Below are 26,628 nucleotides of genomic sequence, written 5' to 3'. Positions count from 1 at the left end.
TCTTTCTTTCTTTCTTTCTTTCTTTCTTTCTTTCTTTCTTTCTTTCTCTCTCTCTCCTTCTCTTTTAAAGAAGGTACTAAGCATTTGTAAGAGAAGTAGAGGGACCTTCAACTTTAGCTTGGAAGAAAATGTCTTTTGTGGGTAAATTATTAATGAGGTATTTCCTCTTAAAAATGAAATTGGGCTCAGAGTTGACATGAATCAGTTTCAGGAAATTTCACAAAACCTTTCTTTCACATAGCTACAGGTCCTCACAGCCACAATTACCAGGGCTATTTTGAAGGGGGAAAAAAACCCACCCTCTTTGTCTTAATTAACTTGCTAACTGAAGCAAAGACTGATTTCATTGCCTGAATTATCCAGATAATTGCCAGACCCTTCACCTCAACTTGTATTGAATAGCTGGGACCATAAAGTAAGTAAGATTAAATGACTTTGTTGGAGGGGAGAGGTAGAGAAAGTGCCAAGCTACCTCTAAAGCAGTGGGAATGCTCTCTTTTTCAGGGATTAGGGAGGTGGGGGTTTAAACTGTACTTTTAAGGGAAAATAAGAGCCACATTATTTGTTCCACGGGAGCCAGAAAAGAGCTTGCAACGGGGATCATATGAAAGGACTTAAAGACAGCCAAGAACCAACTGCCCAGGTGAGAGGAGATTTCCAGGCCTTTTGCTCAAAGGTCTGTAGTTCAGATCACATGCAACAGGAATGGAAGGGAGTGTGCTTGCTTGCCACTGTCTGGTGTGAAAGCCCACAACATCATGGCGTCACTTGGTTGCCGTGTGTTTGTTCTTTTTTTTTCTCGGTGACTCCAGTGATGTTTTTGAGTAAGGCATCTCAACACACCTTGAATAGCAGAGCTCGGTGGTAGAAGGTTCCTTTCTTGATATATCCAATAGGTACGATATTGGATTTTAGTTGAAATTCTATTTCGCTTATGTGATGTTCCCACTTGAATTCATGCAGCAGCTCTTTTGAAACTGGACCACCCATCTTTCCTGCCACAAACCTTTAAGTTGAGAGAAAATAAATTAGTCTTAGAGATCTTACTGAGAATCCTTTATAGCATAATTACATGTATATAAACAGAAGTGACATTTTACACAAAAATTTCCTTATGATCCTTATTTTTTTCAATTCCTTTAAGTAGTCTTAACATTACATTAATTAATATAACAATGCAATGCCTGCAGGCCATTCAGACATGCCACTCTTCTAGTTACTTCATTAAATGTAAAGAAGCATTTTGAAAATTAATGATAATTTCTCAATTGTTAGAAACTAAGACAATCAGTCCCACGTGATCATGTATAGAATCCAAAATGAATTAAAGACCATGTAGTTAAAAATCTGTATTATGAAGACTGTCCTTTGACAGTAATTTTTAAAACCTTTGTGTGATTTAAGCTATAATCCTGGACCTAACATGTAGCTTCTTCTTTCAAGGAACTTGAGACAAGATTGAGGCATTTCTCCAGAGATTCCCAAAGTATTTTTCACACACACACACACACACACACACACACACACACACATATACATATATTTGGCTCAGAACCACAGTCCTGAGCTCACCTGGACAGGATTCAATCCTAAAGACTTCTCAATAATGTCTTGTTTTTACCCCCATCCAGGGAAAACTGGGGAAGGTCTGATTTTGGCTCACATCTACCTCTTTGGTAAGGGTCTTTCTTTTGGGACCTTTCCAGGCCTCCACCAGGAAAGCCAGGCTTATAACAAGATTAAACCAAACATAATTTGTTAAAAGGCATGTAAAGAATAGAAAGGGGATTAATATTGGAGTCTGGTTAGCAAAAGAATATTATGGCCCTAAAAAATGAATGACACCAATTAGTGATAATCCCTGTCTTCATGCACCATTGTTGTGGGTCAGGGCAATGGCCCAGTGTCAACTGACTTCTTCCTTTTCTCTAGATTCTGTATTTTCACTTCAAGCCTATATTCCCATGGAATCAGTTCATGCCCTTGCTCCAAAGTCCCTTTGCCTTTATCCCAGAACCCGAAGGATTTTGTTTATGTGGCAAAGGGGTTAATTATTCTTTTAATATGTAATAGAAAAAATGATAAATCCTTCTGTTTTCTTTCTTCTGGTGGTTAATTTATGGTTTGCTCAGTCGAACAAGAATTTGATAAATACAGACCACATTAGAGACACTAGGTGGGTACTAGGGAAACAAATTAAACAGTAAGACAATCTCAGTCCCAAAGGAACTTACTACTACTGTAATATATTTACAATGAAGTAAATGAAAGATTATCTACTCAGGGTCTCTGTTTCTTCCTCTATAAAATGAAGGGATTGGCATCTCCAATGGTTTGTAAGTCTACAAAACTGGTGTTGTATTTGACTCCACTTCAGTTTAAGAGTTGAATAAGACTTCCTTTGTATATTTGGGCAAGTTGGGGGTCTCTCTAGAAATAAGGAGCTGGCCTAGATCCTCTTAAGATCTCTCCTGGCTCCAACACGATGCTTTGATGTCTTCTTTTTTTGGGGGGGGGGAGGGCAGTGTTAGCTTTAAGCCCTTTTTAATTTTGGCCCCATATCATCAGATTGCATTTGCTGTTGTACCCCCTAAATCCCAGGTAACCAGGATCTCTGGATAACAGATGTTCAGACAGGACTCTTCAGCTTCCATGATGGTCCTTGCATTTACCATCTCCTTTTAGCTCTAACTACCATCCTAGTTCAGGATTAACCACCTCTCACAATGACTATTACAATAGCTTCCTAATTAATCTCCCTGCCTCATATTTCTTCCTTCTCCAATCCAAACGGAGTTGCCCAAATAATATTCCTAAAGCAGACATCTGACCATGTCATTCCCCTTAGTAAACTCCAGTAGTTCCTATTACCCTACAATCAAATGCAACTTCACTGTTTGATATACATATATACATACATATATATATACACATATATATATATACATATATATACACATATATATACATATATATGTGTGTGTATATATATATATATACCCCCAAGAAGCTGGCTCCATCCAGGCTCATTACACATTATTCCCAGTCCTAAACTCTAGGGTCCACCTCTGTGCCTTTTTCCAGGCTGTCCTTCATGCCTGGCATGTACCCCCCCCACACACACACACCTGTTGGAATCCCTAACTTCTAATCTCAAGCTAAAGCTTTACCTCCCATATGAAGCCTTTCTAGATCTTCTCAGCAGCTAGGTCCCCCTCCCCCAAATATATTTTATGTCTCTTTTATGTATTTTATATCACTTGTAAAGTTGCACTTTCCCTCTACTTTAATGTAAATGTTTTGAGAGAAAGGACACTTTCATTTTTCTTTCATATCACCAATATTTGGCATGTAGTAGACAACTAATAAGTATCTGCATTGATCGGTTGTCATCAAGAAAATCTGGTAAAAATTGAAAGCTACTAAATGGCAGAGAGGGTTGGAGTCCCCTCAAAGTGGCCTCCAGGGGTTACAAGGTAATGCCCACCCATCTCCCAAAATGAAGGCTCTGTAGACCCTAGGCATGGTTTATGGTGCTTGTCCTAGCTCCAAAAATTCCTAGTTATGGCTCTGCTTAATTTCCACCCCACCCTCCATGAGTATAACATCACAATGGGAAATGCTTCCCTGCCCTTCCTCCCTGCTAACCTATCGTGTCTTAAATACATCCATGCAGAATTATGTTCCAGTTAGTTGTCTCAGACTCACTGACACCGTGAGGACAAATCTGCCTCCTTGTTTCAGGCTTTCTAGTTCATCTTGCTTGTTCACCATATTTTGTATATGTGTATAAACATCTGGCACCATAGATTCTGTTACTAGTTCTTTACTTGATTTTTTTTTCTAATTAAGTTTCTGGGTATCTTCACTTCAATTATTGATCCTTCCTTCTTGCTATTTCCCACAATGTTTAGCTTGGTAGACATGGGCAGCCCCTCTGCTTCCATCCTTTCCCTTCTGCCTCTCTTTTTTTCAGTTTAAATTCCCTTTTAAATTGCAGGCAAAACAAATTAATTACATTAATTTAAGGTAAAGGAAGGGGAAGAGGAGGAAGCACAAGAGAAAAGGGCAAAAAATGAGCAAAAAGAAGAGAAGACAGTGGAGCCTGCAGCGATGTGACATCAGAATTGCCAGTTTTTGCCTTCGTTTCTCCTGCAGTCTGTCATTCCACCAGAGCAGCCTAGCAAGATCCCCACTGCCAAGGCCAGGGATGCCAAAGGCAGCAAAGGCAGAAATCAGTCTTCCTAAGCAGGCTCCCCTGTCCTCTGTCGAAGGGAGTATTTGGGAAAATGAGAACCATAAAGAAAGGATTGAAAAGCCCCTTGCCTGAAGCTGCATATCTTCTTAGTGAAAAAGGAACCCAGATTTCCTAGAGTCCCATTCTTTACCTGTCTCCTAGCTGAGTGTGCCATCAGGAAATAATCATAGTATTATTTTGAGAATGTTAACAGTGTAGAAGTCAAGCAAGCAGGAGAAATTCCTATTCAAAGAAATATATATGTATTTATTTCTGTGTGCAAATGTATGTGTGTATATGTATGTATGTCCATATGTGTGTATGTATGTTTTAGTGAGCCAAATAGGATTTTTCAAAGATATCAAAATTCTCTTAGTAGCAACAAACGCTCTTTTCCCATTTGGGCCAAACTAGGTGATTTGGCACCTTGGTCTATGCAGTCATCACATCTAGACTTGATTACTGCAATTCCCTTCCACCTGGAGCAGATGTATGGCCTCCCAGGGGGCCTGCAGCTGGGGCAGAATGCAGCAGGCCTTCCTTTGGTGAGTGTCAATCACAATTCCTTCTTTCTTTTCTACAAGGAGTATTAATTCCATACGGCTTCCAATTCAAAATTTTAACCTCACCATTAGTGGAATCAAAGCAAGATCTCTAACAAAGGCATTGAGATAAATATGTTCTAATTAACTAACTCACAGATACCTTAACAATAAAAATACAACTCACTTTAAATAAACCTGAAAAGCTGACTAAAATTTAGAACAGAAAATATTTATACTTTACAAAAGAACTTGAGGTTTTAGAAAATATTACACATTTCACAGAGACCTCTGTACATGTAAAACATGATGTGATTTACAAAAATTGTACTTACAAATTGTTTTTTCAGGTCCCCTTTCAGTGTTCAGAGGAATATATGTATGTAATATTTATCTAGGAAAACAGACAATTCTGGGGAGAGGGAAAGAGTTCTCTTCCAACTGCTAACTTCAATTCTAGATGGGAATGTGACAACAAACAGAATTTCAATAATTGCCCAAGTTATGAGATTATTCCCAAGGTGGCTTAGGCTCGGGTCAAAGTTAATAGGAGTTTCCTAGTGAGAAATACTTCTGTCTGGGCAGAAATGGTCCATGTAAGGGACTGCAGTGAGTTCAACATATTTTCATGGTTGTTTTTCCCAATACATTTAATTGGGAAAATTACTTCAAAAATTAATATAAGTTTTAAAAAACCCACTTACTTTGCAAGTGTCTCAATCTGTTCCTTGAGATTGGTCATAGGCAAAATTGTTTTGGACACCTCAGCGATATAAGCGCAGAAATCATGGTCACCAGGAAGGCACCATTCTTTGTACGCATTTGATTCCGCGGCTTTAGATGAAGCTGGTGTTTCCTCTTCCTCTTTGTTTTTTTCTTCTTCTTTCTTTCCTTTTCCCTTTCTTTGGGAGAAAAATGAATTCAGTTCAGTTCAGTCAACATTTATTCAATGCCTATCATGTACGTGAGGCCGTGTGGATAAAATGTGAGAAATTATTTAGTCCATGCCCTCAGGGAACTTACAGGTTAGTAAGAGCAAAATACAACCAGATCTACCCAAAATTTAGGAAAAAAAACCCACCCTAAATTCAAGAAACTGTATTGAGTAAATCCTTAATAGTAAAATCAAAGTAAGATTTTTCAAATCTCTGCTCTCAAAACTGTAAAATTGCCTCTCCAGAGCCTGTATTCTGTAGTAGAAAAAATTTTTGAAAGATTAAAATAATGTATAATAAGACTTCTAGTGTAGTTGCCTCTTCCCTAATAATGCTTTGGGGCATCCAGACCAGTAACAAGTCATCTTCAGTCTCAGTTAGGAGGTGTTCCAGAAAGATGTTAGCCAGTGTTGACTTGAAAAGGAGAGCTCTGGATTTTAATTTCTTAGAATGGCCAGAGGGGTAGATACCATGGGTAGCCACAGGTATGGGATTGCAGGATGTCAAGAAGGCTTCTTCTGGTCCAAATACTTCCAACACCTATGTGTCACAGATGCCTGGAACTACACCTTTTGTAATTTACTAGTAATTTATGTTCCTCTGCTGAAATACAAATACCATGAGGGTAATACATAAAAAGTTATCTGTTGCTTTCATCTTAATGTAAATTAGTTTCTCAGATCCTTCCCAACTTCACAGTTTTGACCAGGGCCAGAATTGTTGATTCTTAGCATTAAAAACCGAACCCTTTGCTTACCTAGGCTGCTGACTACAATACAAGAAAATATAAAGATTAAATAATTGATAGCTAATGATAATAAAATACAAGCAAATGTGCTCTTCAAAATTATAAATAAATTTTTCCCCAATCAAGTTAATATCATAGTTGGGTTCTAATTCTACTAGCTCATTGTGTGACCTTGAGCAAATGAGTTCATCTTTCTCAGTTTCAGGTTCCTCATGGGCACTAAATTAGATGATTTCTAAGGTGTCTTTCCAGTTCTGATTTTAGAGATTCTTTGTCTACATTTTTGATTGATCATTAACAGTTGTCCTTAACTCTTTGGCTTTAAGCAGAGCTTTATCTCAGGCTCTCTTTCAGACAGTTAAATAATTGTTAAACTAATATAATCGAAGAGCTCAGTATTTAAAGAACTCTGTAGTGAATATTTTTATAAAGCAAGAATTATTTAACAATTAAAATAATACAAATTTAAATTATGTTTTACAAGCTACAATTTTCTTGTGTGTGTATATATGTATTCATAAAGTGAAGAACTACAGTATTTAAATTGCTTTTATTATTTTATTAAGAGTTTTATTAAGAGTTTTTTATTTATTAAGAGTTTTATTAAGAGAACTACAGTATTTAAATTGCTTTTATTTTTTTATTTATATAATTTATATATTTATATAAATTAAAATAAAATAAAATAAAAATATTTATATTTATATTTAAATTGCTTTTATTATTTTATTAAGAGCACAGGTTGTTAATTTTTTTTTTTAATGTCATGGACCCTTTGGGCAGTCTTATGAAGCTTATAGATCCCTTCTCAGGATAATGTTTTGTTTTGTTTTTGCTTTTGGCCTACATTCGTAATTGAAAGAAATGCTAAATTTCAGTTAGAAAAATGAAAAATTTTGCAATTTTCTTCCCTTCCCACTTCATAGCCTCCCCTGAAGTTTACCCATGGGCCCCTTGGACGTCCATGGACCCTAGGTTAAGAGCCTCTTCTGGAGCAAGACAGTTAAAAAAATAACAATCATTTTTGGCTATGAGCCACAAAGATCAAGAAAAGAGTTTTGTTAGGTGAAGAGAGGCAGAAGTTTTCTAAGATCTGGGTCTGCCTCACTTCCACATGGGATAGATTTGGATATTAGCTGATGGGCTAACTTAAATGCCAAAAAAATTAATTCTCTGAATAATGTGACTGACGTTCTTTTCTAATCATTCTGTCCTTGCCTTCTTCACCCTCTTCTCATGCCCTTCATGTGAGTGTTCCCCATGGATTTGTCCTTGGGGCTCTTTTTCTCTCAGTACTCTTTGGCAATTTCGTTCATTCCCCCAGTTTTAACCATTGTGTCTACGCAGATGATTCTTGTTTCTGTATTTCTAATTCCAAACCCATGTCTACTTGGCTACAAGACATTTTCACCTGTTTATTCCACTGACACTACAAGCAACACACGTTTCCTACTGACCTCACCGTTTCTACTAGCCCTCCCCTTCCTGACTGCCATTTCTGCTGGCAATGCTGATATCCACTCTACCTGACACATTAATGATCATAGCATTTACACAGTGTTTTAAGGTTGGCAAAACACTTTATATTATCTCATTTGGTCCTTACAGCAACCTTGTGAGGTATGTGCTATTACTGTCTTCATTTTATAAATGAGGAAACTGAGACTGGGAGAGAGCAAGTGACTGGCCTAGGATCACTTGGCTACCTCAGTGGCTGAGGCTGGATTTCAACACAGGTCTTCCCGACTCCAAATCGGGCGCTCTTATCTACTAGATTACCTGCCATGGGCTGTCTTTGACTCTTCCCTCTCTCTTCACTTCTCCATATGCAGTGAATTGAAAAGTTCTGATAAGTTCTTCTTCTGAAACACCTTTTGCATTTGTACTCGTTCCCTTTATTTTCTCTACCATTAGTCTAACACAGACGTGCATTACCAACTGTCGGTATTGCCACAACAGCTTCCTAATCTGACTTGTAACTTCCAGTCTGTTCCCCTTCCAATCTGTTCTTCATATAGTTCCCTGAACACACACACACACACACACACATACACACACACACACGAATCTCTCATCTCCCTGCTCTGGTTTCCGACTGCACCATTCAAGTTCTTTGCCTCCCACCAAAGGCTTTCCACAGGCCATGCTATCCTACCTGTCCAGCCTGAACTCCTGTTACTTTCTCAGCGTTCTATGTGCCCTACTCTCTAGTCCAATTTATCTCCTCATTCCATGAATATGCTCTGTTCTCCTGCTTTTGAGCCTTTGCTCCTGCTGGTCTCTATGTTTAGAAATGAATGGAAAACCATGAGTTAGGGTCGGATCCTGGGCTGTGGGGCTAGGAAGGTATGGGGCAGAAATCCAGAGGTTCTATTTGCAAGGCAGAGAAGGAAGGATCTTGGTTCTGATCAGAAAGATATGGCCTTACATTGTCCTAGGTGGGTGTTCTCAATTCCTGGGGAATCCTGGCTTGAGGCCGATATGGATCTAAGAGCCCCAGGGGGATTTGTTGCATTACCAAATAAGATGGCTGCTAACTGAAAAGTTGTCTGTCTGGCCCAGAGCTCAGCTAAACTGCAAGCTCCAGGCCATGCCTCTTGTTTTTCAGAATATTTTTTTACAGTAAATTTAACATTTCCTTGGAGAGAAGAATATTCAGGAAGGAGAAACTCATTGGCAGAAATAAATCAATTCCTGAAGCTCTGTTTTATCATCCATAAGAAGCCAATGTTTAATCCCACATTGCCTCACTTACTGCTTCCCATTACAATTTCAGACTGAACTATATATGCCTGAGGAAAACATGTATCAATTGTGAAATCTGCAATTAAACTGAAAGTCCCATAATACATACCAATCACCAAACCCTCATTGAGGGTGGCACAGTGGATAGAGCACCGGGCCTCAAGTCAGGAAGACACCTTCCTGAGTTCACATCTGGCCTCTGACGCCTAACTAGCTGTGTGAGCCTGGGCAAGTCACTTAACACTGTTTGCCTCAGTTTCCTCATCTGTAAAATGAGATGGAGAAGGAAATGGCAAAGCACTTCAGTATCTCTGCCAAGAAAACCCCAAATGGGGTCATGAAGCTTTTAGACATGACCGAAATGACTGAAAAACAATAGTAAGAAGGAGGTCTGAGAAGTTGATTGAGGCTGTTTGGCAGTGAAAGACCCTTCTGGATTATTCACTCTTCTAACTTGCCTGTGATCTGACACGGCTCTCAGTTAAAACAGATGATGTATCACTGAGAATGTAAATCAACATTGCTTAAAACTAATGGAACTCCTGTGCTACCGTAGATAGAGTATAAAGGAAGTTTAGGAGTCGGGAGACCTGGATTCCAGCTTTGTGTGCCTGTCAGGCTAGTTCATGTATCCTGACAGTTTCCTGAGGTCCTTCCCAGCACAAGTCACCTTTGAATCTACATGGAATATGAAATATCCTTGGAGATGTGAGCTATAGTCCCCTCTGTCTTGGCTTACCTCCAAAAGCATTATCAGAGTACCGTCAATGACCAGTTCTACAAGTGTGTACAAGTATCCACACTAACTGTGGGTGCTGCTTCAGGCTCTGTCCTGGGTTATTTGTCTCTATTCGGTCCCCTTATATCATCAATGATCATGTCTCCTAGATTTCTATATCCAGCCCTAGTCTCTCTCCTGAGCTATGGCCCGTTCACCAGCTACCAACTAGATATTTCGCACTGGATGACTTGTAGGCATAACACTCAGCATTTCCAAACCAGAACGCATTCTTCTGAGCTTCCCATTGTTAATGAGAACAACATGAACCTTCCGGTCATCACAATGACACCACCGTCAAATCCTCAGTCTCAGCTGCTGTATCGATCCAGGGAGTTGTCCTGTCTTGTTATTTCTGTTTCCATAACAGCTCCCACACATCTTCCCTTTTATCCATTCATGCAGCTACCACCACCACCACCACCCCAGGTTAGGCCCTTGTCGTGTCTCGCCTGCATTACCGCAATAGCCTCCCAAGTGGTCATTCTGGCTCAAGTCTCTCCTCACTTCACTTTATCCCCCATACAGAGGCCAATGATTTTTCCTACAACACAAGTCTGACTATGTCACCAACCTCCTCCCCACCCCAACTCAGTGGCTTCCCCTATTACCACTAGGATAAAATACAAAGTTTTTCACATTTAAAGAAAGCTCTTCACTACCTGGCCTGTTCTTAACATTTCCAGTCTTACTATGTATACATAACCACCCCACACATAATCCAGCCATCACGTACTACCTACTGTCCCTCACACACAAGGCTTCATTTCTCTCCTTCGTACTGGCCGTCCCATATGCTTATAAATCTCTCCCTCTTCACTTTTGTCTCTTAGAATCAATCCCGGGTGAAGATCTTTTCCAGGTGCCCTCTCCCCTCTCTTCCTCCTGTGCTGGTTCCTTCATCTGTCCGGTTATCTTGTATTTTACTCTGTATGTATCTGTATGCATGTTGTCTCCCCCGTTAGAATATAAGATCCTTGAGGAAAAGAACTGTTTTCCCTTTTTCTTTGTATTCCCAGGATTCAGGATAAGTACTTAGTAAATGCTTGTGGATTATTTCTGTCCTGGTACCTGCCACCATCCACTGGGGCTCCTAGCTCCCTGCAGTAGTGCTGGAAGGTCAGGCCGGGGCAGAGAGGAGGAAACTGAATATGTGTGTGTGTGTGTGTGTGTGTGTGTGTGCATGTTTGTACATGTGAGTGTGCTTGTCTATTATGAGGTCTGTATGACAGTAAAATGACCAGATAAAAAGGGAGGAAAAAAAATCTCTTGAAACTAGTTGTTTGATGTTAGATCCAACTGGATTCAGCTTCGTTTAATTTTCCTTTTTCCTGAATGCCCTTCAAACCAGTTAGTATATGTAGTCATTGTGTCAAATTGTGTCACATAAAACTGTTTGCCAGTGCATGGCAAGATGAAATAGAAAATCATGTTTATACGAGCTGTTTTTTAGATTATGTGGGGGCTAGGGGACCATATTCTGACTAACAAGTGTTGGCTGTGGCTTTCTAAGTAAAATAGTCTGCCCTCAGGAGCAAGACACGGATTTATCTTACTCCCTTTGTGACCTCCAGCAAGCCGCTTCCTGTCTACAGCCCTCATTTTCCTCATCTGTGATATGAGCGGGTCGGACTCAGTGACCCTGTGGTCTCTCCCAGCTCTACGATCTATAATTCTCTGAAGAGCCATCCTTTCACGTTCAGCCCTTTGATTCGCAATGCAATCTTTAAAGTCCAGCTTAGATGTCATCTCTTTGACTTCCTGGTGGGCAATGACTTTAAATTTGGGTCTTACATTGTATTTTGTCCTATTTCCAATGCACGAACTTTTCATGTGATATTGGGTGTCATAGTTATCTATGTGTGTATATATACATATATATATCTTATCCACATACTAGATTATAAATTACACAGATGCAAAGATTGTATTGTGTATCACCTAAACTTTATACATTTCTCTTCATTTAACTTACTCCTTTTTCATGCTTACTAATGCTTACGGGAGCTATAATTTTTTTGGTATTGACATTTCTATTAACAGAGATAGCAAGTTCTCAATAACTTTATAGTGTTTGAGAGTTGCTGTGGCAGAAAATCCTTCACCCTTTCCCCAACTGGGTGATGAGTTCCTCTGAACTTTTCTAGGCTGGCCTTGGAATAAACAGGAATGCAATCTATGACTGTATCTTCAACTACTATGTACAAAATAAACACTTAAATAAATATTAGCTGGATCAATGAGAAGTAATTCTATGTTGGGGGTGGGGAAGCTTTATTTCACTGAAAGCCAATGACCCACAAAAAATAATCAAGGCAAAGGTTATGTGAGTAAACAATTTTTAAAAATCATACTAGAAAAATATTCCCATTAATCTGTTTTTTAAAGCGGGAACATAACCCATCAAATAAATAAAATATATAATTTTAAAGTTCAATTCTGTGTAATCATTATAGAGCTTGTAAAGGATTAATACACAAAATTTCTAGGATTAACAGATAGGTTTTAAGGAAAATTAGAAGGGCTAATTTATATAACTGACTTATAGATACCTATATAGCATAAATGGAAACAAATCTCACTGAGTTCATTGCATGTGGAAATAGTAAAGGGCTATGTAACCCAAGGATCTCCACTTCAGAGAAATGTTAATACTTTTGAGGCAATATCTTATTAGCTCATGAATAGAGAGAGAATTTATTAGAATTCATAAATTTGAGTTTCTTACAGATATAAATAAAAGTATTACTACTGGGTTAGTTTCTAAAGCAGGCCATCCAATTATATCAATAATGACTTCAATACTAAAAATAGCTATCACTTAAAACTGTTTAAAATCTTATCTTTTAAATTAATTTCTCAGGAAGGAATCAGTATATGATTAAAGAATACTATTTCTTTGCCCTTTTCTTGAAGAGATCTTGCCAGTAGAAATACCCAAGGATGTAAGGAAGGTTTAAAATTATGAATTTAATGGCTCAAAGGAATTAGTTTCTTCTGTAAATTTACATTTATCAGGATCCAAACTATTTATAATTGTAACAGTTTTAATCGATTGCTCTCTTTAATTATCATTAGACAACATTTATTGGGTGTCTATTATGTACAAGGTGTTGTGGGGGACATAAAGATATATAAATCAGACAAAAGGGTAGCAATACAAGGAAGTACATGATTATCAGAAGGATGGTGCTGACAAGTGCTCTAAGAGGGGAGATCATTTCAGATAGTTCTTCTCAAGGAAGGTATAATGTTAATGGGATATAAGATCTTTTCCACCCCTTAATAGGCCTCAGGTAGAGCCCATTAAGGGAAGCTTCCTTAGGGGAGACTTGCTTATAGGAAGGCTTTCACAACTTTTGTTAATTTCTAACTTGGCACTGAGTCAAGAGGGTTGTGAGACCCTCTGGCTCTAAAATGGGTATATATACTCTAAGGTTAGCATTTTGCTTTGGGGAGGACTCACTGGAAGGGTGTTCTTGTGATTTGATCAGATGAGACTCTGGGTAGCTGTCAAAGAGCCCTCCAGCTTTGAAAAAAACCCAGATGTTGGAGCTTCTCTCTCTGGTAACTATGTATGTATTGTCTTGGTCAGATAGTTGGATCTGTCTGTTGATCTATGCTAATTTCTCAGACAGTTAGAAGCCCTGTCTGTTGGTCTTTATTTCTCTGCTTGTATTTTCTCTGAAGTCTAGGGTGCTGATTTTTCCCCTGAAATAGTGAATGTAATTTTAAAAAGACTGTTGAGCCCTTCAGCAGCTATCTTTCCTAGTAAAGCAGATCTGAGAACCTCTGATAGCAGCCATCCTGGGTGTGCCAGTGTGGTTGCTGCAACAGAATGATTGATGGAAGAGATGAGATCTGAAATGAGACTCAGAGGTGGGCAGGATTGGAATAGGCTGTTGTTGTGTTTGTCTGAGGCTACATTTGAACTCGTGAAGATGAGTCTTCCTGATTCCAAGCTTGGTGCTCTATCCGCTGTTCTACCTAGCTGCTCTTCTATGCTATATATAGCAGTGTATTAAGCATGCCCTGTCGTGACAGAGGGGCGACTTGGTGGCACAGTGGATAGAGGGCTGGACCTGGAGCTCAGAAGACCTGAGTTCAAACGTGGCTTCAGAGTAACTATGTGAACCTGGGCAAGTCATTTAACCCCATCTGTCTCAGTTCCCTCATCTGTAAAATGAACTGGAGAAGGAAAAGGCAAACCACTCCAGTACCTCTGCAAGAAAACCCCAAATGGGATCTTAATATACTTTTCAATTTTTTTTTTTTGCTTTTCAGAGGGAGGAAGGTAGGGCAATTGGGGTTAAGTGACTTGCCCAAGATCACACAGCTAGTTTGTGTGTGTGTGTGTGTGTGTGTGTGTGTGTGTGTGTGTTAAGTTTATGAAGCCAAATTTGAACTCAGGTCCTCCTGATTCCAGGGCTGGTGCTCTATTCACTGTGCCGCCTAGCTGCCCCTGGATAACACTTTCTTAATGGAGATGAGAAAGATAGCACCAAGGCAAGATTCAGCAATGAATTTAGTGCATTTAAACTATCTTGACGTCTGCTATATGGAAACTTCAACTTTAAGATGGAGATCAGTTATAGTATATTAACAACAGTTATTACAAAATGATGTTGGTCAAGGCATTGGGGGTGGGGGGCAAATTATACTAACCTGTATAATGCTGAATCATCTAAACCAGAACTTTACATGTCAATACATACAGGCTTTTGATGTCATACCCAATAAATAACTAAATACCTAAAGAAATTATATTTGCTCATTTTCATCTTGTTTTCTTATCAGTAAAACTAAAAATCCATTTGATTAGCCATATAGTTAAAACCAAAACAGAACACTGATGTAGAGTATTCAACTTTTATGACATTAAAGTTAAGAAGCATATTTCAAAGTCTGTTTGCTTTAACAGATATTTCATGTAATCCTCACGTTTTCTGATATCTGTGTCATATAAAGTTATGGGAAAGTATTCGAACTGAAAAAAATATTCCCCATAATAAAACAGTGGTATTTTAGATCTGAAAGGGACCCTAATTATCAATTTGTTCAAAATATCTCTTTTTAGAGACAAAGAAACTAATGGCCCAGGAGAGTTAGCTAATTTGGCCAAGGTCACAAAGCAAGTTAGCAGAAGAGCAAGAATTAGATCTTAAGAGTTCTGGCTTCAATCAGTGTTCTTTTTTTCCCTTTTCTTCTTTTTTTTTTATTAAATCATGCTATGTCAGTAGCATGCTTTTAAAAAATGTTTTATGACCTCTCAATAAGTATGTGATAGGAATGAAATTGCCATAAGAAATTTGCAAAAATATTGTCTGTTAGTTTGGATTCCTAGGTACAAAATAAATTATTTCATGGCATAGGTTTACAGTATATTTCATATGGAAATGTATAAATCTGTGATAGTCTCACAATGAATGAAGCCAAAAGACAAAAGGAGGCTACAAATAAGTGGAAGGATGGCTTTTCTAGAAAAGTCAAATGAAGAAGTTGGAGCAACATATTTCATTGTGTATTCTGTACCAGAAGTACCATTTCATGGCATGTTTGGTCATCTTACCCGGAAATGTTATACAATGACATAGTCAAAAACTTTTTCATAAAATTAATTACAGCTTATGCACTAACAGCAATGGATGAAAAGGTAGAGAACTCTCCAGTCATCCAAAACAAATCAAAATATGGTGGAGGCAGAATGGTGTAGTGAGAGGAACACTGGCTGTGGAGTCAGAAGGTCCAGGTTCAAATTCTGACTCTGCTACTTCACTACTTGCATCATCTTGAGTAAGTTAGTTAAGCTTGTTAATGTCTTAGTTTCTTCATTTGTGAGAGAGGGAGTTGGACTAGAAAGGCTCTAAGTCTATTATTCTATGCCCTCTGAGATCCCTCCAACCTCTAAATCTGTGGTCTTGATACTGGGAAGCTCTGTTGAGGTAAGAATTAAAGAGAATGTTGGCAAATACGGCTCAGGTTTGAAAATGAGAAAAGTTTTTAAGAAGCTTGTCAACTACTCAAAAGTCTCCCATCTACATAATGCTCCTTTCCCTGAAGGCACTGGAAGGTTCTGAATATGGTTAGTCCCAAACAAATTTACAAAAAGGTGGAATGGACTATATCTGAACAGAAAGGGAATTATTGATTATTTATGTGGACATGAAATCAGCACGAGTTATTTGCATGAAGTCAAACCCTTGACAAAGTTTGAAGTCAAATTCAAATTAGAAGAAAAAATATAGAAGGAAGAAAATGACTAGAACAACTATACAGCTTCAACATAACCTATTGAGTCACTGATTCTGAAAACCGGGAAAGGAAAAAAGGCAAAGCTATTGACCTGGACAATCAATAACATTTCCCACAAAGCAATCACTAAAAGAAGGCCAAAAGAATTCAGCAAATTATAATAAAAAATATCAGGCAGAGAGAGAGAGATGATAAATAAGGGTAGACACCAAAGGTTTAGAATGTAAACTTATTCGTTAGGCACCGTAGAGAAGGGGAAGATTATAAACACAGTGTCGCCTTATATAACAGTGAAAAGCAGTAGAAGACAAAACAAATCTAAAAAAAGATGCCCATATGAGCCACATCTTTCTTTCCAGGAGCCTTCACAGATGAAATTGGCAGAAAAACCATTAGATATTAAGTGGAAGTAATAAGTCAATGTTTCCTCCACAAAGAAAATAAGAAAAAAGAATATTCGGCCTTTCTCAAATGAGTCTCTGTAGTGGACCACATCTTCAGCCACATAACCGATTACAAAGTACAGAGAATCCAAGATTCAGCTGTATTTATTGTTTGTTGCTCACACTCAATACACTTGGTTTTGTAGGGCAAAATGCAGCCTTAAAAAGGCTCTCCTCCAACATAGTGTTTCTCATTTATAAGTTAAACTCATAAAGATTCTTTCATAGAAGTAACTACAGAGATTAACTATTCATCAGCCCTTTGATTATCATTGTCAAAGAAGGCAAAAACAAAGACTTGTCAACAGTGTGCATCCTTTTCATGGAGGGCATGGTGGGCAAGGTCCAAATGAAAGAGGGGTCCCTAATAGGCAGGAAGGTCCTCCAGATCCTCCTATTTGTAGATCATGCTATCATGCTGTGATAGTAATGGCAATTATTGGCTTGGTTTTCAAATTGATTGTGTTAAAACCCAGAGCTTGTTAATCCCACCTGTGGGATGGACTTTTTGATGTGAAAAGAAAGTCCTGAACTGGGAGGAGCTGGTGACGTAGATTTGGAGAGACAAGAGAGAGGCAGAAGATCTTTTTGGAAGCAGCACCTCGTGGAGAGAGAGAGACTAAGAGAATTGCTGGTGGCCGCTTTGAATTGCCCTGGACTTTTGAGACCTGCCCCCTGAGCTGCCAAGGACTGAGGAGACATGGCTGTTTTGCTGGTACTTTGTCTGTCTGTTTTGATGTTATTTTGCCAGATTTGTCCACTGGTGAAAGACAGTCCTTTTGTTGAAGAAGTCCTGGAACCTGGCTGTTCACTAAGAAGCCCTGAGACTGTCCTGCAGACAGAGAGTGAATACTGTCCACTGGTGAAGGACAGTGCTGTTGTTGCAGGGGTCTGGAGACTGTCCTGCAGACAGAGTGAATACTGTCCACTGGTGAAGGACAGTGCTGTTGTTGCAGGGGTCTGGGAGCCTTTCTGTTGGTTCAGAAGCCCTGAAGAAGGATTTTCTTGTTGTATGTTTACAGAAATCCTGGGAGAGGGCTTTGCTAATGTGTTCAGGGGTTCTAGGACTGTTCTACAGACAGAGGATAAATTCATGAAGGGATTGGCAATGTATCTTATGGCCTTGCTAAGCCTTGTCTCCCCAGGAACTAAGATTGCTGAGAACTTGCCTCGTGTCAAGATGAAGAAAAGACCTCCATTTGGGTATTAAGTGCTGTGTTTAAACATGATGTAACTCTGGGGTAGATTCAATTGTGATCCAGGGGTGGGGAACTTTTGACCTTATGTTTGGAAACTAATCTCCATTTGAGAAGAGGGGCTTTGTGGTGGACTTAATTAAGGTATAGCCTAGGGGTGGAGAAGTATTTAGAACAGACACTTTGTAATTGATTGAATGTTTGGAAGGTCCTAGGGTGGGGTAGTCCTTGGAGATTATTTAATCACATTTAGTAAATGTTGTATTTGGAATGATGTCATGTTTTGATCTTCTCTGTTCTTGGTTGGTCACTGAATAAAATGGAGAGCACCTATGCTGGTATTCTGAACCTTGGGAAGTTGCCTTTCCTTGGCATTATATTACACATGCCAATTACATCAAGCTCTAGAATATTACAAGGCCTGCTAAGTGAGACTAATGATAAAGAGATCAGCCCAACAATCCATTTAAGAAAAACTTAATGGTTAAAAAAATGCCTTAAAGGTCCCAGGTCTTTTTATAACTCTGATTCTATAGCTCCGTTGCTATTTTATTAATCTATTACACAAAGTTGTTACATTCTTAAAATTCAAATGTCAACACGAACATTTTTGCACCTAGCATAATACAGTAATGAGGAATAATACCAGCACCCAGTTATTGTTAAAGTTGAAGGTAAATCTTACTAAAGTAGAATAACTGACGTACATTTCACAATGTCCAAACATGGCCCTGTGATCCCAATTTTCTAAAACATGGAGGTCAGGTAGAATAATTAAAGTTGGATGAACTTGACCTTATGCTTTGCCTCAACTATCCATATAATAAAATCTTTTAGATACCAAATTTCATCTAGACATTTACAGATTTTAAATTTCCCTTTCATTTTATTTGAGAAAATGAATATTTTTTCTTTTGGTGATGGGTTTATATATGCAAACTCCCCTCATTTTCCTCTAGCCACAAATGGTGGTGATAATAATGATCAAGTAATATATTGAAATGCTAAGAGGTCAAGTCTCATTCTAGTTCTATCACTGGTTCAGCTTCATGGCCTTGGGCAAATCTCTTTAGTTTCTTCATGCACAAAATGAGGATTATAACTCATACCCTCCCTACTTCACAGAGTGATTGTGAGAACAAACATACTTGTCTGATGCTCATGAGACAGTATCATGACAATTGTTGGTGAAGAGGAAGACAACAAGGGGGTGCAAATATGTGGAAGCAATTTAGTTAGGTCAAGAAGTAGAGCACCCTGAGAACACGTGTACACGGGTCATGCAGAACCTGTTGGAGGAAGGGAAGCTGCAAGAACAAATTCAGCAGGGAGAGCAGCAGCGATACATCTGTGTGAGCTTCTCTTTCCAAAACCATAAGCCTTTTCCTTCTGGCTCTGGCCAACTACCATCTGCCAAAGGGAGCAATGAAAGGGAAGGATGACAGGAAGAAGCTAAAATGTTGGCAGGCTGATGGAAGGGCATCACAAAGCAGGTAGAGAATACTTCCCACAAAAGTTCCAAGAGGAGAAGGGGATCAAAGGAAATGAGAAGCAGCCTTATCCAGTCACCATGAGAAGAAGCAGACTCTTAAAAAGACAATTCGTTGTGCCTCTTCACTTCATGAAAAGAGGAGAAAAGATGCCGAGCCAGGGACCACAGGGCGGGACCCTAATTACTGGTTCAACTGATGTGAACCTGGCAACAAAGATGTGGTCATTCCTGGAAGTAAAGAGGGTCGTGTGAGATTCAGATAAGAGAGAGTTTGAATTTATTTCACAGACTTACGAACTATTAGAATGAAATGGGGTCTTAGACATTTTCTAGTCCATTTCCCCTTCCCCCTTTTTATAGCTGAGGCCAAGGCGTAGAGCAGTTCAATGGTTTTCCAGTATCACGCTGCTAGTTGGGATGTGCAGATTCAGAGCTGCTGGAAGAACCGTGGTGATCCCACTTTGGGTTATTGTTCTGCTCATGCTGAGAAGGAATGAAATGGGGGATACAAGGAAATATTATGACTTGCACAAAATGATAGTTTCAGTGAAGTAGGAGGCAGCTTTGGAGTCTGGAGTGGAACAAAGAAATGTAAAATACAGTTGTGGCAGCAAAGGGGAAATGGAGCTAGCTAGCTTTGAAGTGCTTTCCAGTTGGAGAATGATGTGAGAAAAAGGTGAAGACAGGCTTTATATTGTTGAGGTTAAATAGATCAGTGGACTAGTGTATGCTCAGAAAACATGTTCTCCTCGATAAAACAGCAGTGCCTTCTATAAAAACAGGGCTACGTGCAACCTGTCTGGAGAAGAAAACTATACTTCTTTGACTCAAAGGGAGTTGGCCATACTTAGACCCGCTTCTGGAGCCTAGAAATAAAGGGACAAATGAGACATATCAAATGGTAACATGGAAATGGGGAAGATGCATCATAAGAGGAATGAGAATTTCAGGAAGAAATAGAGGCAAGATGATAGAGTAAAAGCAGGAGCTTGGTGAGCTCCCACTCCAACCACCTCCAATACCTGTAAAATATGACTCTAAACAAATTTTGGAGCTACAGAACACACAAAGTGAAAGAGAGAAACAAATCTCCCACTGAAGGAACAACAGGAAGGGTCTATTGCACCAGACTGGGGTCTGAGAAGTCCTGTGTGAGCCACGCGCAGGCCCAGAACTGGGGTGGCACTGACCAGTGGCCCAGATCAGACTTCAGAAGAGTGAATCACCAGAAGCTGTGGTGGTTTCCAGATTTCTCATCCCATAAACTCCAAAGAGAAAGTAAAAGGTCAATGGGGAACTCTGTTGGAACTGAGTTATAGAAAAGCACTATCTGGCCCCTACCCCTGGGGCAAGAGGTGGTGGTGGCACAGTAGCTGCAGCTGCTGCCACGTGGCTGCCTCCAGAGCTCCTGGCCTGCAGATTGTAGGGGGACCAAGCAACCATTCAGAAGGTACTAACTCTTGCTTTGACCTGCTTGGATCTGGGTTGCAGTTTTGGGCAGTGGTCCTGGGGTGAGAAATCCAGTGTGCCAGAGCTTGTGGTGGCTGTAGAGAGGGCACCCTCCTCATAGCTCTGGCAACTGTGAAAATGCAGCTCTCTCCACTCTGGAAGAAGAGTTCTACCATGGCAAAGAGCTCAAAAGTCAAGTAATTTGCTGCCAAAATGAGCAAGCAGAGGAAGCACAATCAGACCACAGAATCCTTTTTTGGGGACAAAAAGGATCAAAATATGGAACCAGAAGAAGACAACAAAGTCAAAACTCCTGCATCAAAAGCTTACAAGAAAAATATGAATTGGTTACAGGCCATGAAGAAGCTCAAAAAGGAATCTGAAAATGAAGTAAGAGAAGTAGAGAAAAAATTGGGAAGAGAAATGAGAGTGATGCAAAAAAAATCATGAAAAGTGAATCAACAGTCTGCTAAAGGAGACCCCCCAAAATACTGAAGAAAATAAAACCTTAAAAATAGACTAACTCAAATGGCAAAAGAGGCCCAAAAAGCCAATGAGGAGAAAAAAAGCCTTAAAAAGTTGAATTGGCCAGATGGAAAAGGAATTTCAAAAACTCACTGAAGAGAATAATTCCCTCAAAATTATATTGGAGCAAATGGAAGCTAATGACTTTATGAGAAATCATGATACTATAAAACAGGTCCAAAGAAATGAAAAAGTAGAAGGCAATGTGAAATATTTAATTGGAAAAACCACTGACCTGGAAAATAGATACAGGAGAGATCATTTAAAAATTATTGGACTACCTGAAAGCCATAATAATAAAAAAAAGAGCATGGAAACCATCCTTCAAGAAATTCTCAAGGAAAATTGCCCTGATATTCTAGAACCAGAGGGCAAAATAGAAATTGAAAGAATTCACTGATCACCTCTTGAAAAAGATCCCAAAAAGAAAACTCCTAGAAATATTATAGCCAAATTCCAGAGTTCCCAGGTCAAGGAGAAAACATTACAAGCTGTCAGGAAGAAACAATTTGAGTATTGTGGAAACACAATCAGGATAACACAAGATCTAGCAACTTCTACATTAAGGGATCAAATATGATATTCTGGAGGTCAAAGGAACTAGGATTAAAACCAAGAATCATCTACTGTAATGCAATGCCAAGGAAAGTCAACTTCCCAAGGTTCAAAATACCAGCATAGGTGCTCTCCATTTTATTCAGTGAACAACCAAGAACAGAGAAGGTCAAAACATGACATCATTCAAAATACAGCATTTACTAAGTGTGATTAAATAATCTCCAAATACTACTCCACCCCAGGACCTTCCTTTCATTCAATCAATTACAAAGTCTCTGTTCTAAATACTACTCCACCCCTAGGCTGTACCTTCATTTAGTCCACCACAAAGCCCCTCTTCTCAAATGGAGATTAGTTTCCAATCTAAGTAAAGTACATTCATTTGCTCAACCATAGAGCACAAAAAGGTCAAAAGTTCTCCACCCCTGTATCACAATTGAATCTACCCCAGAGTTACATCAAGTTTAAGCACAGCACTTAATACCCAAATGGAGGTCTTTTCTTCATCTTGACAAGAGGCAAGTTCTCAGCAATCTTAGTTCCTGGGGAGACAAGGCTTAGCAAGGCCACAAAATACATTGCCAGTCTCTTCATTAATTCATCCTCTGTCTGCAGAACAGTCCTAGAACCCCTGAAAACATTAGCAAAACCCTCTCCCAGGATTTCTGTAAACATACAACAAGAAAATCCTTCTTCAGGGCTTCTGAACCAACAGAAAGGTTCCCAGACCCCTGCAACAACATCACTGTCCTTCACCAGTGGACAGTATTCACTCTGTCTGCAGGACAGTCTCAAGAGCTCTGAACCAACAGAAAGATTCCCACACCCCTGCAACAATAGCACTGTCCTTCACCAGTGGACAGCATTCACTCTCTGTCTGCAGGACAGTCTCAGGAGCTCTTAGCCAACAGCCAGGTTCCAGGACTTCTTCAACAAAAGAACTGTCTTTCACCAATGGAGAAATCTGGCAAAACAACATCAAAACAGACAAAGTACTAGCAAAACAGCCATGTCTCCTCAGTCCTTGGCAGCTCCAGAGGCAGATCTCAAAAGTCCAGGGCGATTCAAAGTGGCCCTCAGCAAACCTCTCAGTCTCTCTCTGCCTCCACGAGGTGCTGCTTCCAAAAAGTTCTTCTGCCTCTCTCTTGTCTCTCCAAATCTACGTCACCAGCTCCTCCCAGTTTGTTTCTCTCTTTTCAAGTCAACAAGTCCATCCCACAGGTGGGATTAACAAGCTCTGGGTTTTAACACAATAAATTTGAAAACCAAGGAATACAGGAGAATCTTTATATTCCATTACTATCACACCTACCCAGAAAAAAATGAGTATAATGCTTCAGGGGAACATATGGTCATCCAATGAAATAGAGAACTTTCAAGTATTCTTGATGAAAAAATCATAGCTGAAAATTTGACTTTCAAATACAAGAAGCAAGAGAAGCATGAGAAGGCAAACAGGAAAAAGAAATCATAAGGAGCTCATTAAATTTGAACTATTTACATTCCTACATGGAAAAATGATCATTGTAACTCATGAGACTTTTCTCAGTATGAGGAGGTGTTGAAGATAATATATATGTATATATATGCATACATACACAAATATGTATGTATAGGAGGGTGTATGTGTGTATAAATACATTTGTGAGTGTGTGTATGTGTGTACATGTATACATAGAGGGCAAAGGATAAGTTGAATAGGAAGGGATGATACCTAAAAATTAAAATCAAGAGGTGAGAGAGGAATATAATGGAAGAAGGAGAAAGGAAGAGAGAGAATAGGGTAAATTATCTCATATAAAAGAGGCAAGAGAAAACTGTTACAATGGAGGGGAAGAGCAGGAAGGTGAAAGGGAATGGGTCAACCTTACTCCTATTGAATTTGGCTTAAGGAGGAAACAACATACACACTCAATTGGGTATCTTACCCTACAAGAAAGTAGGGGGGAAAGGGATAAGAGGGGGGATGATAGAAGAAAGGGCAGATTCGGGGAGAGGGTAGTTAGAAGCAATCACTTTTGAAAAGTAATAGGGTCAAAGTAGAAAATAGAATAAGTGGGGGCAGGATAGGATGGAGGGAAAATAGTCTTTCACTATATAACTATTATGGAAATGTTTTGTGTAACTATATATGTGCAACCTATATTGAATTGCTTGTCTTCCCAGTGGGGGTGACTGAGGAGGGAAGAAGGGAAAGAATCTGGAAATCAAAGTTTTAAAAACAAATGTTAAAAAAATTGTTGTTGTTTACATGCAACTGGGAAATAAGATATACAGGAACTGGGGTATAGAAATCTATCTTACCCTACTAGAAAGTTGGGGGGGGAGGGATGGGGAAGGATGTAAGAGAGAGCAGATTGGGGGAAGGGGTATTCATTAGGCTCGCTATCTTGGGGTAGGGGTAGTAGAAAAACTGGAAGAAAAAATTGTAACTCAAAATATTGTGGAAATGAATGTTGAAAACTAAAAATAAGTAAATAAATGATTATTAAAAAAAAGAAATAGAGGCAGCTTAGTGTGGGAAGACTTGAATGCAAATCCCAACTTAAAACACTAACTGTAGAAAAAGGAGAATTAGGATAAAGCAAAGATGCTACAGGGAATGTTTACACAGCAACTTTTTGACTAAAGCTAAAATAAAGTTTGGGGCAATTGAGGAAACATTTTCATAAAGGAAGGATATAGGGAGGGAGACATAGCAAGTAACCAGCATCTAAAACTATAGGAAAGAATAGTGACAATATTTTGGAAAATTAATTGAATGCCAAGTATTTCAAGAATACTGGCCAAAGATCCAGAGATCCTGTCTGACACCTTGATATTTGGCATTATAGTGACCCTGTGGAAAAGGAACTGTCTGGTTCTCAGTATTTGTTAAAAAGACCCAGCCCTTTGGTATGGAAGTTAAGAAATGAAGACAGAAAAGACTAGAAGTAACAAAAGCAAAGCAAAGGAAAGAAAAAATAAAATGCAGTCAATATTAGAAGCAGCTTGAGAAACATCAGGGTCTACAGAAGCACATTAGAAACACCAACATGTCTGGTGAGCGGCAGACACTAAGAATGGAGACAAAAATCAGTGACAGACACAGAAGGAGGAGGAACGTGGCAGTCTGGAGGACAGAATAACAGCTGCACACACCTCAGGAGCCTCAGAAGGCAGACTTAGGACACCTCTGCTCAGCATATCTGAGTATGTGGGGAGTGTGCATGGGACAGGGGAGTGGAAAAACTCAGCACACACTACAGGAGCCTTGGAAGTCACAGTCTCAGGACAGATTTGTGTCTGTACATATGATTTTGGGAGAGACGAAAGGCAAAAAAAAAGCCCATGTAGAGTAGCCACTAAAGCTGTTGAAATGACCGAGTTTGACCTTTATTACCCAAATTTCCTTGTCTAAAACAACCCATTTCCCCAAAATGTTGTATAATCAACATTTTACTATGCTTTGATTAGGAAATTAAGTATTCATACCTTGATGCTCTTTCTTTAATGAAACTTTTGCTAGAGGAGGTAGTAGTTTGACCAGTAGATTCTGACTTTTCGTCTGTAGGAGATCCTACCCCAGTGCTAAAATGATACACATATTTTTCTGTTATTTATAGAAAAGCAAGCCAGTTTCAATTCACATGTACTCGTTCCAATTCACCCACATATAAATCTACATATAACACCCATTTCAATTATATATACTCATTGACATCAAACAAGGTGTTAAACAGGGAGATGTATGTTCAACCAAAGGTGTTTGCCAATGTCATGGAAGACGTCCTGCAACAAATTTCTGATAAACACACAGAAAAAGAAGTTCAGAAAGGAGTACAGAAACAAGAAATTTGTTATTATCTTTTTAAAATTAGTGAATACATTAATAAACAGACTATAAATAACAAAGATTTATGACTACACGCACAGTTACACAAATCACATTTTCCCCTTTGTTTTTGTTTACATATTTGTTGATGGGGGTTGAATGAAATTTATTTTTAAGAAGATGTGTCTCATAAAATCCAAACAAAAAGATGATCTTCTGTCGATGACAAGGTTTTCTAAAACATTTTTATTGGCATATGAAGTCTTATTGAATGTACTACACTACAAAACATCCCCAACAAAATCCATGACAAATCAGATTGGTCAAACTATCCAATGGAAAACACAAAGTGAATGAAAAATATGTTACTTCTACTTTGAAATGCATCTGTATTCCCAGACTGCTGAATTAGTCTGTATATATCTGTCATCTGTCTATCTATGTGTATGCTTATATATACATATCTGTCTATACATTATCTATCTATCTATCCATCTAATCTATCTAATCTATCTATATATCTATCTTTAGCTTGTACAAGCACTGCCAATGGATGATCTGGACTGGAATGAATAAGAAAATGAATTGGGCTTACTGCTTTAAAAAACAAACTGATCAGATCAGTAACTTAAAAGCTATTACATTGTTTCTGACTACAAAAGTGCATCTATTTAATACAAATAATATTCCAGTGATAACTTGCATGTAAGAAGTGATGTAAAAAATATTATCGAGGAGACATATGACCCAGAAAGGACATGGACCAGCCATATAATGAGAATAAGAGCAGACAAATAAGCCCATGGACACCCTATAACAAATAAAACAGACAGAGCAAGGTCTCCAAAACATTGGGTAGAAGTTTTGTGCAGGACTTCCGAGACAGCATGAATGAGAGCAGGCCCAGGTATGAA

General features: G+C 38.9%; 1 protein-coding gene across 1 annotated transcript in view; it reads right to left on the bottom strand.

Moving 5' to 3' along the window:
• Window positions 1–26,628, bottom strand: part of ARMC3 (armadillo repeat containing 3) — a 134,834-nt gene that overhangs the window by 4,707 nt on the left and 103,499 nt on the right. Inside the window, exons 16-18 of the mRNA XM_069086096.1 lie at window positions 25,375–25,470; window positions 5,484–5,681; window positions 844–1,006 (exon numbers count right to left, since the gene is read on the bottom strand). Of these exons, the coding sequence (XP_068942197.1) occupies window positions 844–1,006; window positions 5,484–5,681; window positions 25,375–25,470 (457 nt within the window). The remainder of the gene's footprint in view (window positions 1–843; window positions 1,007–5,483; window positions 5,682–25,374; window positions 25,471–26,628) is intronic.

The sequence above is a fragment of the Petaurus breviceps genome, unplaced genomic scaffold (genome assembly GCF_028583685.1).
Source record: "Petaurus breviceps papuanus isolate PSGF00001 unplaced genomic scaffold, PetGlider_PUasm1.0 178, whole genome shotgun sequence".
Taxonomy (NCBI): domain Eukaryota; kingdom Metazoa; phylum Chordata; class Mammalia; order Diprotodontia; family Petauridae; genus Petaurus; species Petaurus breviceps.
Note: the sequence above shows the minus strand (reverse complement) of the source record. Positions and strands in the feature narration are given on the sequence as shown.